Raw genomic sequence first — 13,291 nt, forward strand, 5'->3', positions numbered from 1 at the left:
CGCCAGGATCATGACCTGAGCCGAAGGCAGCTGCCCAACCAACTGAGCCACCCAGGCGTCCCTATTCTTTATTTTTCAAAGGCCTCTTTCCTTTGCATGTTTCTGTGAAAGTTCTGTCACATGGCATCACTGTATTTCCAGGTCTAAACCAATACCTGGTACAAAGCAGAAGTTTAATAAAGACTCCTACAGTAAGTAAAAGGACAGAAAGTTGAGGATTTAGGACACCAATCAGAAGACTATAATAAGAGGGGTGCTTGGGTGGCTCAGTTGTTAAGCGTCTGCCTTCCACTCATGTCATGATCCCAGGGTTCTGGGATCGAGCCTTATGTCAGGCTCCCTTCTCCACAGGAAACCTGCTTCTCCCTCTCCCATCCCCCTGCCTGTGTTCCCTTTCTCACTGTCTCTCTGTGTCAAATAAATAAAATCTTAAAATAATAATAAGAAGAAGACGACTATTGTAAGAGTACACCTTAGGGGCACATGGCTGGCTCAGTCAGTTAAGTGGTAGACTTGATTTTGGCTCAGGTCCTAATCTCAGGGTCGTTGGATCCCACCCCAAGTTGAGCCCACTGCTGGGTTCCGAAATCAGCGCGGAGTCTGCTTAGGATTCTCTCTCTCTTTCTCTCCCTCTGCTCCTTCCCCCATTTGTGCTTTCTCTTTCCCTCTATCTAATAAAGAAATAAAATCTTTTTTTTTTTTTTTTTTAAAGATGACATATAGGGCGCTTGGGTGGCTTAGTTAGTTAAGCGTCTGGCTTCGGCTCAGGTCATGATCCTGGAGTCCCAGAATGGAGTCCTGCATTGGGCTCCCTGCTCAGCAGGGAGTCTGCTTCTCCTTCTGACCCTCCCCCCCTTATGCTCTCTCTCTCTCTCTCATTCTTTCTCTCAAGTAAATAAATAAAATATTTTAAAAAAATAAAAAAATAAAAGGTGATATATAAGTAGAAATGATTTTATTTATTTATTTGACAGACAGAGATCACAAGTAGGCAGAGAGTCAGGCAGAGAGAGAGGGGGAAGGGAAGCAGGCTCCCCGCTGAGCAGAGAGCTGGATGAGGGGCTCGATCCCAGGGTCCTGGGATCATGACCTGAGCCGAAGGCAGAAGCTTTAACCCACTGAGCCACCCAGGTGCCCCTTTAAATCCTTGTTTTAAAAGATTTTATTTATTTGAGAGAGAGAGAGAGGTTGAAAGAACAAGTGGGAGGATGAGCAGAGGAAGAAGCAAACTCCGGTGGAGCAGGGAGCCTGACATCAGACTCAATCTCAGGACCCTTGGATCATGACTTGAGCACCAAAGGCAGATGCTTAACCCACTGAGCCACCCAGGTGCCCCAGATAAATAAAATCTTAAAAAAAAAAAAAAGTACACTTTTTTTTCTGCTGAAACCTGGGAACAAAAGAGGGAGGGAATACAAAGGGGTAAAGTGTGCAAGGAGTACACTTTAGAGGTAACTAGGAAGAGAGGGAAAGGAAATGCTTTGGTGCCACACTTGCTTCAAGAGTCTACAAGTAAGATCATAATAATCAAATAATAGTTCTTCCTATCATTTTTCTCTCTTTGAGAGATATGAACTTTAGTCAACGGTTCCTTTTTTTTTTTTTTTTTTGAGAGAAAGAGAGAGAGCACATGCTCAGTGGGTGGGAAGGGGCAGGGGGAGAAGGAGAGAGACAGTCTTAAGCAGGCTCCAAGCCCAGCATGGAGCCTGGTGAGGGGCTGGATGTCATGACCCTGAGATCATGACCTGAATTGAAATCAAGAGTCAGAGGCTTAACTGACTGAGTCCCCCAGGCACCCCATCATTGGTACAATTTCAAAAGGACACAATTAAACTGACTTTACATAAAATGTTTTTTTAATCAAACCAGTAGCCCAGTACATGTTGCTGCCAAAATCTTCTGATAAAACAAGACCCTTTGGGTATGAATCTCAAGGTCTGAGAGTTTAGCTGGGAAGGGTCATTTATTCTGCAAAGATTAATTGGGCTGGTACAGATACTGCTTAGCACAGGGAATACGAAGATAAGTAATACATGACTCCTGTTCTCAAAAAGCTCATGGACCCCAAATCAGCTAGCCCTTACCTTTGGCCAGGACTATATACTTAATCCTTAACAGAAAGTCATCTGTCCATGCTGGAGTCTGCATTTATTTATTTTATTTTTAAAGATTTTATTTATTTATTTGAGAGAGAGAGAGAGAACACAAGGGGGGAGGAGGGGCAGAGGAAGAGAGAGAAGCTCAACAGGGAGCCCAGGGTGGGGCTCCATCCCAGGACCCCGGGATCATGAACTGAGCCGAAGTCTGTCGCTTAACCAACTGAGTCACCCAGGTGACCCTGAGGTCAGTATTTAAAGACCTTTTGACCATAGGCATTGTTATACCTAATTTTTTGGAGCTCAGAAATGGAAATTCATGGATTCAGGGCAGTAGCAAAATGTAACCATCGCTTCATTTATAATAAAATGGTGCCTGTGTAGAAGTGTAATAAGGATTGGCCCCTCCTTCTCCAGAAGACAGTAGCATCTAAAGATTCTGAACTGTCTGGGCATCTGGATGGCTCAGTTGGATGAGCGCCTGGCTGTTGATTTCAGCTCAGGTCCTGATCTCAGGGTTGTGGCATTGAGCACCCCCTCCCTACCATCCCTCTGTGCTCAGTGGGGAGTCTGCTTCTCTCCCTCTGCTTCTTACCTCCCCCATCCCCTGTTTTGTCTCTCTCAAAATAGATAAATAAAATCTTTTTAAAAATTATTAAGGGGCGCCTGGGTGGCTCAGTGGGTTAAGCCGCTGCCTTCGGCTCAGGTCATGATCTCAGGGTCCTGGGATCGAGTCCCACATTGGGCTCTCTGCTCAGCAGGGAGCCTGCTTCCTCTCTCACTCTCTCTCTCTCTGCCTGCCTCTCTGTCTACTTGTGATCTCTCTCTGTGGAACAAATAAATAAAAATCTTTAAAAAAATAAATAAATAAAAATTATTAAGATTCTGAACTGTCTTCTGTTCACTGATGATCAAGGCATCCAACAGGCAAGCTTAAATGACTCAGGCACTATTCTTTTTTTTTTTTTTAAAGATTTTTATTTATTTATTTGTCAGAGAGAGAGAGGGAGAGAGAGCAAGCACAGGCAGACAGAATGGCAGGCAGAGGCAGAGGGAGAAGCAGGCTCCCCGATGAGCAAGGAGCCCGATGTGGGACTCGATCCCAGGACGCTGGGATCATGACCTGAGCCGAAGGCAGCTGCTTAACCCACTGAGCCACCCAGGCGTCCCAGGCACTATTCTTTTTTAGTTCGATGACTTTAAGGACTTTAAGGACTACTAATACAATGTTTTCCGTTGACGGCCTGTTTGGAGAAAGGACATTGCTGGTCTGAGAGAGAGCATCTTCATCAATGCCTAAGAAAATCCCTGGGGGTAAAATGTGTCTACCTGAATGAGAGAGAAGACACTTTACTTAGATTATGTCATTCAGTCTTCATAATACTCTCTGACATTGCAATTAGTATCTTTATTTTTGCAAATTAGGAAACAGGTGTAATAAGCCTAGGCACCTGGTTCAAGATCACATAGCTACAATTACAGAACTTGCAATGCAAGCCCAGATTTGTGACTCTGAGCCCCACATTAGTTCCACCACAATACTGGCTTCCCATGAAAAGTCTTTCTGGAGAGGGGAAAAGGGAGTGAACAACTAGAGGTCCATTCAAACCAGAAGTAATTCATAAGCTTGCAAAAAGGGGCACAACTTGGGGTCCCTGTCTTAAATTTTCCCTTTTGTCACTTGGAAAAAATGTCAAATATGTGCATTTCCATTAGGTTAGTGAAGATCAAGAAGTTAAAAATCCTTTCTGGAAGAGTGGAGGGAAAGAGGCACTCAAACATTGCTGGTGGGAGTTATGAACTCGTGTAATCTTTATGGGGGATAACTTGGCAACATCTATTAAAATTACAAACATATGGTACCTTTAAAAAAAAATGATTTATTTATTTATTTTTGGAGAGAGAGGGAGAGAAAGAGCCATGAGCGGAAGGGAGGAACAGAAGGAGTGAGAGAGAGAGAATTTCAAGCAGACGCTGCACTGAGTGCAGAGCCTAATGTCAGGCTCAATCTCACGACCCTGAGATCATGACCTGAGCGAAAGTCAAGTGTCAGATGCTTCATCGACTTTGCCACACAGGCGCTCTGAAGTGTACGTATCTTTTGACTCAGTGATTCCACTTCTAGAAATTTATACTACAGAGATATTTACACATTTGCAAAATGGTCAAAGTAATGCCCTGCAAAATTGTTTGAAATCACAGAAGTTTGGAAACAACTTAAGTGACCACCTCTGGAGAACAAGTTAAATAAACTATGCGAATAAACATCTACTACATGTGGTCCTAAGAATGAGGACATGCCATCCAGTAATAGGAATTATTTCCAAGATATAGATTTCCAAGCAAGATCCAGGAAGCGTGGTCGCTACTCTCTCATTGATGAGACAACTTCTATACGGACTCGCTTGTCTAGGCACAAACTATCCCTGGAAGACTATTTGAGACACCGCTAACATTAGTTGCCCCTAAGAAAAGGTGTGATATGACTGGAGGAGGGGAGTTCAGAACAAGAGCGAACACTTTAATTCCTTTAAACTTTTTTTTTTTTTTTTGAGAGAGAAAGAGCATGAGCTGGGGGAGGGGCAGAGAGGGAGAGAGAGAATCTTACGCAGGCTCAATATAGAGCCTGTCTTGGGGCTCATCCCACGACCCCGAGATCATGACCTGAGTAGAAGTCAAGAGTGGGACGCTTACTTGTCGCTTACCCATCTGAGCCCTCTTATTCCTTTAAACTTTTAACTGGGGGCGCCTGGGTGGCTCAGTGGGTTAAGCCTCTGCCTTTGGCTCAGGTCATGATCTCGGGGTCCTGGGATCGAGCCTCCCATTGGGCTCGCTGCTCAGGAGGGAGCCTGCTCCCCTGGCCCCCTCTCTGCCTGCCTCTCTGTGTACTTATGATATCTGTCTGTCAAATAAATAAATAAAATCTTTAAAAACAGTTAAAAAATAAACTTTTAACCATACAGATATGTTAGGTATTCAAGATAAAGAAACTGAATTAAAATTTAAAAATAAACCATGTGCATTTCTTTTAAGATTTTATTTATTTGTTTGACAGACAGAGATCACAAGTAGGCAGAGAGGCAGAGAGGCAGAGAGGCAGAGAGGCAGAGAGGCAGGCAGAGAGAGAGGAGGAAGCAGGCTCCCTGCTGAGCAGACAGCCCAGGACCCTGGGATCATGACCTGAGCCGAAGGCAGAGACTTTAACCCACTGAGCCACCCAGGAGCCCCAACCACATGCATTTTTAAGACATTTACATTGTATGGTCATCACCACCATCCATCTCCATAACTCTTTTCATCTTGTAAATCTGAAACTTTATGCCCACTAAACAATAACTCCCCTTTCCCTTCACTCTAGCCCCTGGCAACCACATATTTTCTGTCTCTATGATTTTGATTACTCTAAGTAACTCACACAAGCAGAATTATACAGTGTTTGTCTTTTTGTGACTGGCTGATTTTACTCAGTGTGACATGCCTACAATTCATCTATATTGTAGCATAGTGCAGAATTTCCTTCCTATTTTTCCCCTTCTTTTTTAAGGCTGACTAATATTCCAGTAAATGAATATACCACATTCTGGTAACCTAGTCATCTGTTGATGGACACATGAGTTGTTTCTGTGTTTTAGCTATTGTGAAGAATGCTGCAAAGAACAAGGGTCTATAAATCATTGAGATGCTGCTTTGAGTCCTTCTGGGTATATATCCAGAAATGGAATTGCTGGATCTCATGGTAGTTCTATTTTTAATTTTTTGAGGAACCATCATAATGTTTTGTTACTATTTTCCACAGCAGCGGTACCATTTTACATCCACCAACAAGGGTTCCAATTTCTTTATATCCTCACAAGCACTTGTTTTCTCATTTTTTTGGTTTGTTTTATAGTAGCCATCCTAATGGGTGTAAGGTTGCATAGTATGTCTTTGGGGATCAGCAGTATGGCTACTGGATATCCGGGTCAGGCCCCCATGACTTTGAGTGGTGCTACTTACTAGCTGTGTGACCTTGGACGTTATCTCAGGCCTCAGTTTCCCCATTTAAAAAAAATATATTTTATTTATTTATTTGACAGAGATAGATCACAAGTAGGCAGAGAGAGAGAGAGGGAGAAGCAGGCTCCCTGCCGAGCAGAGAGCCCGATGCGGGGCTCGATGCGGGGCTCGATCCCAGGACCCCGAGACCATGACCCGAGCCGAAGGCAGAGGCCTAACCCCCTGAGCCACCCAGGTGCCCCCAGTTTCCCCATTTGTAAAATCAGACTTATCTCAGAGGGCTGGCGAGAATTGAATGCACATAAAAACACTGAGGTGACAGAAAGCACCCAACAAATATAAATTATTATAATTTCTGCTTTAAAGGCTCCAACAATAAACCAAATTCTAATTTGCTCTGGCTCCTTTTGGACTAGTCTGGAGGCAAAGAGACAAACTAGATTTCTCAGGGAGTTTTCCTACCTAGGGGCTTGAGTCTGGGGGACTTCATACATTCTTCACTGACATTCTTCCTTCCTGCGCTCCCCCACCACCACCTGCAGACCTCCCACCTGTGCCAAATGAAGTGAGCTTGAAGTAAGGGTACTCAGAACCTGGCCAGTTTATGTTTTCTCAGGGAGGGAGGACTGAGAGAAATCCTGTTGACACAGTTATGTAAAGCCTGTCACTCAGTCCCCTGCCTATTACCTCTGCAGACCGTTATGCATATTAAAGAAGGGGGGGCGGCAAATACAAAAGAAAAATAAGCGAGAAAGAGTGAGAGAGTGAACAAATCAGGATGCATGAGGGAATCCACGTGGTCGCCAATCTGTAACTGATCAGAGCAGCTACACTGAAGCAAAACCCCCAGCGCCTACCGCCAAATATATTGCAATGGAGAAACCGTCCACAATGGGGTGTCTATATCTTCAGCAGAGTCTTGGGGCTGCCGCTCAAGAGACTCTCCCGCTACTCCCACCCCTTTTGCACCCAGTAAGCCACGCGATGTAACAACGGAATCTGGTTCTGTGTGTGCGCTGTGAGTGTGCGCTTTGCAAACCATCTGGGCTCCATCCTGCGCGGTTGGAACGACGATCGATCCCGGACGAGTTGGGGGAGTTGGAGCTTGCCTGTGTCTCCTCCCTTTCTCTGCTCCCCTCTAGCCCCCACCCCACCTTTCGCTGTGCACTAACGTTTCGTCCGCGGAGGGACGTATGTTTTCAGCACCAAGAGGCCGTGGACCTTCTCTGGAGGCGTGCAGTGCACCCTCCAGAGGGCCGGAGCAACCTGCTCACCACGACCCTCCCCCTCCTTCCCAAATTCGCCGCCCCAGGCTGTAATATTACAAGCAGTGTGCTCTGTACCCGTGCGGGAGTCCAGGAAGGCTGCGTGACCTTCCAGCGAACTCCACCTCGGCTGGGGGGATGGAGGCTGCCCCGGGGCCTGCAGGCTGCGTATCGATCCCCCAGCCACAGCCAACACAAGTTCTCCCGGTACAAACCCCTCCCTCCCCTCGCTGCTTTCCCAGCCTCGTAGGCTTCTAACGCCTAGCTTGAGGCGCCCTCCCCTCTTTCCCGCAATAAAGTAAACCGGGTGGATATTCATCCCCCGCCCTCACCCCCCTCCTTCCTTCCCCCTTCCCCCATCCCCCTCAGCCTACTAACCCCGCGCACAGAGCTCGCCGCCGGCGGGCCCCTTCCACCCCGTGTATCATAATGCCCAACGCTCTTCTCCTCCCCCTCTCTTAATCAGAAACGTGCTCGCTAGCCCCCCTCCCTCTGCACGCATACATTAGGGTCTGCTTTGCATGCGGCGGCAGGCGGAGAACTGAGGAAGAAGGGGCGGGGGCGCTTTTGCCCGCCTCTTCCCTCCAGGCCCCGTTAGCCATCCAGCTTCAGCTTCGTTGTAACACCGCCTCGTTAGCGGAGCACGCTGTGGCCCCAGTGCCCGGGCTGGAGAAACAGGACCCAACTCTCTGCAGAAGGGCACGAGAGCCATTGGTTCCTCAGCCCCGAGTGCATAGTAGGGCGAGGAGGTGGCGGGAGACTTGCCACTTGGTGTGTGCATTTTGGAGAGAGCTCCAGCATAAAAATGGGAGGGGCTCTCTCTCTTTTTTTTTTTTAATTTTGAAAGCGCGTTCATTGAGGGCCTATTTTGCATATAGTAAGTAAACTGGGCAACGCTTCCGTTTTGCATATGGCACAATAAGGGCCCTTTTATTCCAGAAGCGTTAAATGAGGGCTAACCCATCTTGTATCCGTGCCTCGCGGCAGAGAAGGCTCACTCGTCCCCGACCCGGCAGCCGCGCTATACTGGAAGCGGCTCTCCCGGGCGGTTCGATTCCCAGCGCATCCCGGGAACGTGTGTAATCGGCCTCTCGGCTCTCGAGGCTGCAGGCGGCCGGGCTCCCTCCGCCTCCATCCTCCCCGTAGTCCTAGCCCCCTCCCCCTCTCCCCGGAACCCGCGCTCCGCGTCGGGCTCCTGGGCTTCCTTCCCCCCTCCTTTTCCCCAGCAATGCCGCTCCTGGAGGGCGGGGCATGCACTTATCCAGGTTGCGGGGCGGGCGGGCGGGCGGGCGGCGGCGGCCCGGGCCTCGGCCTGGCGGAGCTGCGGCCCGGCGTCGCGAGCGTAGGCCCGGGCCCGCTATACAGATTGCCGGGCGGGCGGCAGCGGCCCGGCGCTCTGCATAGCTGCCGGCCGGGCACAGGCCGCCGGGCGGCGCCTTCTTCTCAGGCAGGTTCCGGGGCCCTCGGCCCCCCCTCCGCCTCCCCGCCCCCCTGTGTTGTCGCCTCTCCCTCTCGCTGCTTCACTTCACGGGGCGAACATGGCGCACAGCTGTCGGTGGCGCTTCCCCGCCCGACCCGGGACCACCGGGGGCGGCGGCGGCGGGGGGCGCCGGGGCCTGGGGGGCGCCCCGCGGCAACGCGTCCCGGCCCTGCTGCTTCCCCCCGGGCCCCCGGTCGGCGGCGGCGGCCCCGGGGCGCCCCCCTCCCCCCCGGCTGTGGCGGCCGCGGCGGCGGCGGCGGGAAGCAGCGGGGCTGGGGTTCCAGGGGGAGCGGCCGCCGCTTCAGCAGCCTCTTCGTCGTCCGCCTCGTCTTCGTCTTCGTCATCGTCCTCAGCCTCCTCTGGGCCGGCCCTGCTCCGGGTGGGCCCGGGCTTCGACGCGGCGCTGCAGGTCTCGGCCGCCATCGGCACCAACCTGCGCCGGTTCCGGGCTGTGTTTGGGGAGAGCGGCGGGGGAGGCGGCAGCGGAGAGGTAAGGGGGCGAGGAACCCCCAGGTCCGGGGTCTCGACCCTCTGAGGAGCCCCCTCCCCTCCCCCATCCGGGATTGAGGAGCATCCCAATTCCGGGACCCTCCTGGGGTCCCTGACCCGGGGCAAACGGCCCTCCCATCTTGGGACCCCCGTACATGGGTGCAGACCCCCAGGCGCCCCCACCCCAGGGTTTGGACCCATTTGGCTAAGGGCGTTTGCCCCCCCCCCCCCGCCCCTTCCTTCCCCTGACCCTTCCCCAAATCCCTTGGCACAGACCCCTCGCCGGGGTTTCCCATCCCGGGACTGAACCCCTCCTCCCTTTCACAGATTACCTCATCCGAGCAAGATTCCTCCCTCCCTCCCTCCTAGAGACCTGATCCCGCCACATCCCCGCCTCCCTCTCTGGGCAGATGTTTTACTCTTGGGGCAGTTTTCCTCTTGGGCATCTCTCGGGTGATGGCCTCATCCAGGGCCACGTTCTTCTCCTACCCCTTGGGGACCGATGTCCCTTGCAGCACCTTGCTTCCGAAAACCTGATGAACCCTCGCCCCATCCCAGGGCCAGGTCCCTGCACTACCAGCCACTCCCCCTTCCTTCACCTCCATCCTCCACCCTCCACCCCCCACCCCACGCAGCTAGATCCTCCCTCCTCCTCACCTACCCCGCCAGGAAAAATCTACTTTCCTCTCCACCTTGCCTCCCTTCCCCTCCTTTCCCTCTGGAGATAACGGTGATCTCCTCGTCCAGCAGTCTGTTTCCCCCATTTTACAGAGCTACAGTTTCTAGCCTGCTGGTAGCAGGGAATTACTCTACCTTCGCTCCACCCTTTCCCTCCTTTAGAATGAAGGATTAGTGGCATCTTTGAGAGGAAAATAGTCCACTGTCCCTTAGGCTCAGAGAGGAGCAGCTTTCCACCATTCCCCCTGGAGAGGAGGCAGGCTTTCCCTCCAGCTCTGGGGAAGGGGGCCCCTGCGAGGGGAGGTGTTTGTGGGGGGACTTGGGCAGCATCCTCCCAGGGGAAGCAGCTGCTCTCCTACCCCACCCACTGCGCCTGAGAGCACGCAGTCTCCAGCCTTAGCTCCCTCCCGCCCTTCTCCTCTTCTCCGTCATTTCACTATTGATCCACCTTTTCCTAGGCCAATCCTGGGGCTTGGAAAGGGTGGGGGAAGCAGGGTTGGGGTGAGGAGAGTAGATAAGGGACAGTTTTACTTTATTATGCTGGTGGTGGTGGTTGCTTTTGGTTGGGAGAAAAAGGGGGGATATGAAGCAAAGTTATTCTTTAGAAGGAGGAGTTGGGGTTATCTCTCTGATTCTTATAGGGGGACCGGAGGTGGATGAAGGGGTCAAGAACTTTGCTCCTTCCCCATTAGTACCAGGGCGGGAATGGGGATGCCTTGATGAGCCTTATTCAGGCCTCTTCAGCAAAAAGGAAAGTTGCCCTGGGAAGGGAAGTTGAGTTCAGGTTCAGCCAGTGGCGTTGCGCATTTGTTTTCCATTGGATGCAGAAGGGGGAGTTTGAATTGTAGGGGAGGGGGGAGAATGAGATGGGGGATGCTAGGAGGAGGAAGAGCAGCTGCTAGGGGCTGAAGCGAAGGGGGGGGGCGGGTAGGGGGTTGCTGCTCTGGAGTGCTCTTGATTGAAACAGAAAGGGAAAGATAACAACCAGCCGTTTCCTGCGTGCTCTGCCGTTGGTCCCGGGCAAACCCCTTGTCCCCCATTGTGCCCTACACCCCTCTAGATATACGGAAAAATCCTGGGAAGAAGGGGAGGGAGGAGGTCCCAGGGACCCTAGCCCCTCCTTTCAAGGAGCTGGCATTTTTTAGTTGTTAGTCTTCCTGCCTCCTTTTTAAAATCGTTTCTAAGGCAGCCTGATCAGGAGACTGACAACAACCCGCCTTCTGACAGAGCAAGGAGGACATGATGGGGGCGTGTTCCTTGCTATGTAGCTAGCTAACTGCAGCGTCCCTCTTCCCTGCCTCTCTCTGCTCTCTCTCCACCTCCTTTTCCCAGCCTTCAGAAGGCAGCTGCGGTCAGCAGGGTTGATTGAGACTATTTATTGGTTGCTGTAGATTATTATTTTTTTTTGAAAGGCCAATTCTGTATTTTTTAAGCTAACAACACAGATCCCATGTAGTTGGAGAACCAAAGGCCTCATACATGACAAAAAGACTGAACCGTTCAGGTTACTTGCATGGAGTTGGTGCTTAAATGTGAGTTGATTTTGCTTTTTTAAAAGATACAGCAGCAAAAAAAAAAAAAAAAGGCTTACTGACATTTCATTTACCTGCTTATTTTCGAAATTGAGACTTGCCTGGTTATATGTAGAATTTTAGTCCCATGTATATTTGAGTATAATAAGAAAGTCTGTATTAGGAGAAGTTAGTCTATTTTAAGGGGATCCTGAGAAGTATTTTCTTCTTGTTTAGCATGCTTATGTATTTTGTATTGAAGGACGAAGTGTTCACATTCCAAATGCTGTTATCACATATTCAAAAGCAAAGTTTTATGCTGACAGCTTGCAATCGTAGCTTTTCAAGAGACTGGTTAGAAAGAGAGCCACCTGGATTCAGGGACCTAATGTCTGGGCACCAGAATATTTTATCTGTTGGTCTTTGACAAATCACCTTTAAAGTTGTAATCAGGTGCTAACACTTCCTTATCCACTGGCATTATTTTGTTGAGCAGTGGTTTGTAGTGTGTCAAGTCTGTTAAAGAACTGCAGTTAATTCAAATAAGATTATGTTAGTACGTTGTTTTTTTCTTTAAAACTTTCGCCTGAACATACTTTACTCTGAGAAGAGCGGTTGACTCCTTACATTCAACTTCAGTATTTTTTCTGACTGGGTTTGAATGAGCTGCTGTTGCATTGATGAGCTTTGTATGTGGTAGTTGGAGGCCGTCTAGTATGGACTGATGGTATGCATTGATTAACGCTAACCCAGCTAACCCGTAGTATGGCTTAGGACTAAATCACTTAGTAGTGATTAGCTCCTCTGACCTGGTAGTTTTCAGTGTAGAAACGAAGCATTTTGTTACAGTCTCACAAATCAATGATAAGGTTCCAAAAGGGAAGTTCAGCGTTCCCTTGGGCTGACATACTTACAGAATTCTAAAGATTATTTCTAAGAATTCACTCACAGATCTGGATCAGGTCTTGTCTGGATTCATGAAGAAATAGTTTTGTGACCTTAAAATGAGTCTAGCCTCTTTAAATTCTGGTTTGCTTTAAGTGAATAAGGACTGTATTTGTCTATAACAAACTGTAAGTTAATACTTACAGAACTAGTAAGTTCAGGTGGTTGAAAGGTGATAGAACTTACAGATCACTTACCTGTTGTAAACGCCTTTAGCCATGGGAGACTTGTCCTTCACTGCCACCAGTCCCCAACCTCCCTTGGACTGAATATCTCTGGGTAACAGCTACGTGTAAGAGTTCTTCATGACCAAATTCTGTCAGAATGGGATTATTTTAAAAATATGTAGGTGTTGCTGGTCTCCTCTATTGGGGCTTTTTCCTGACAGTCAGGAAGTAGAATTGAAGTTTGATTTTACTGAGCACAGTAGGAAATCACAGAGGTCTGCTTCTTCATCTTCCTCTTCCCCTCCATATTGTGTACTTTTCTGAGTATTGTCTCAGGGACTGTTAATGCCACCATCCTTTGCCATCTAAATAAACATGGCACAGCATCCTCTCTGTTGACTAGAATTTGAGCCGTTTTTAATATCAACTCCACAAGTGGTTTATGTATCAGCAGTTAGTCCTTACTAATTTCATAATCCACTTACCTTCCTTACCATCTCATAAAATGTTCAAAGCAGAATTTCCAGCCTGATCATAATGTGGCACATTTTAGGTAGATAAAAATCGAAACTGAATGACAGCTTTGGTCTCTATTTGTTTTAATTTGAAATGGCAGTTTAGTTGAGGTAGGCTACGGTACACTCTTGTTTGGGCCTAGAAAAGA

At 49.1% G+C, this 13,291-nt stretch overlaps 1 protein-coding gene across 6 annotated transcripts in view; it reads left to right on the forward strand.

The window, feature by feature from the left end:
* The first annotated feature begins 8,822 nt into the window (after window positions 1-8,822).
* Window positions 8,823-13,291, forward strand: part of KMT2A (lysine methyltransferase 2A) — a 78,520-nt gene continuing 74,051 nt past the window's right edge. Inside the window, exons 1-2 of one of the 6 annotated variants that reach the window (XM_047694059.1) lie at window positions 8,823-9,327; window positions 11,438-11,536. In XM_047694059.1, coding sequence (XP_047550015.1) covers window positions 8,896-9,327; window positions 11,438-11,536 — 531 coding nt within the window. In that variant the 5' untranslated portion in view covers window positions 8,823-8,895. The remainder of the gene's footprint in view (window positions 9,328-11,437; window positions 11,537-13,291) is intronic. The other 5 variants (XM_047694054.1, XM_047694053.1, XM_047694055.1 and 2 more) reach the window with 5 other exon arrangements.

Source organism: Lutra lutra, chromosome 10 (genome assembly GCF_902655055.1).
Source record: "Lutra lutra chromosome 10, mLutLut1.2, whole genome shotgun sequence".
Lineage (NCBI taxonomy): Eukaryota > Metazoa > Chordata > Mammalia > Carnivora > Mustelidae > Lutra > Lutra lutra.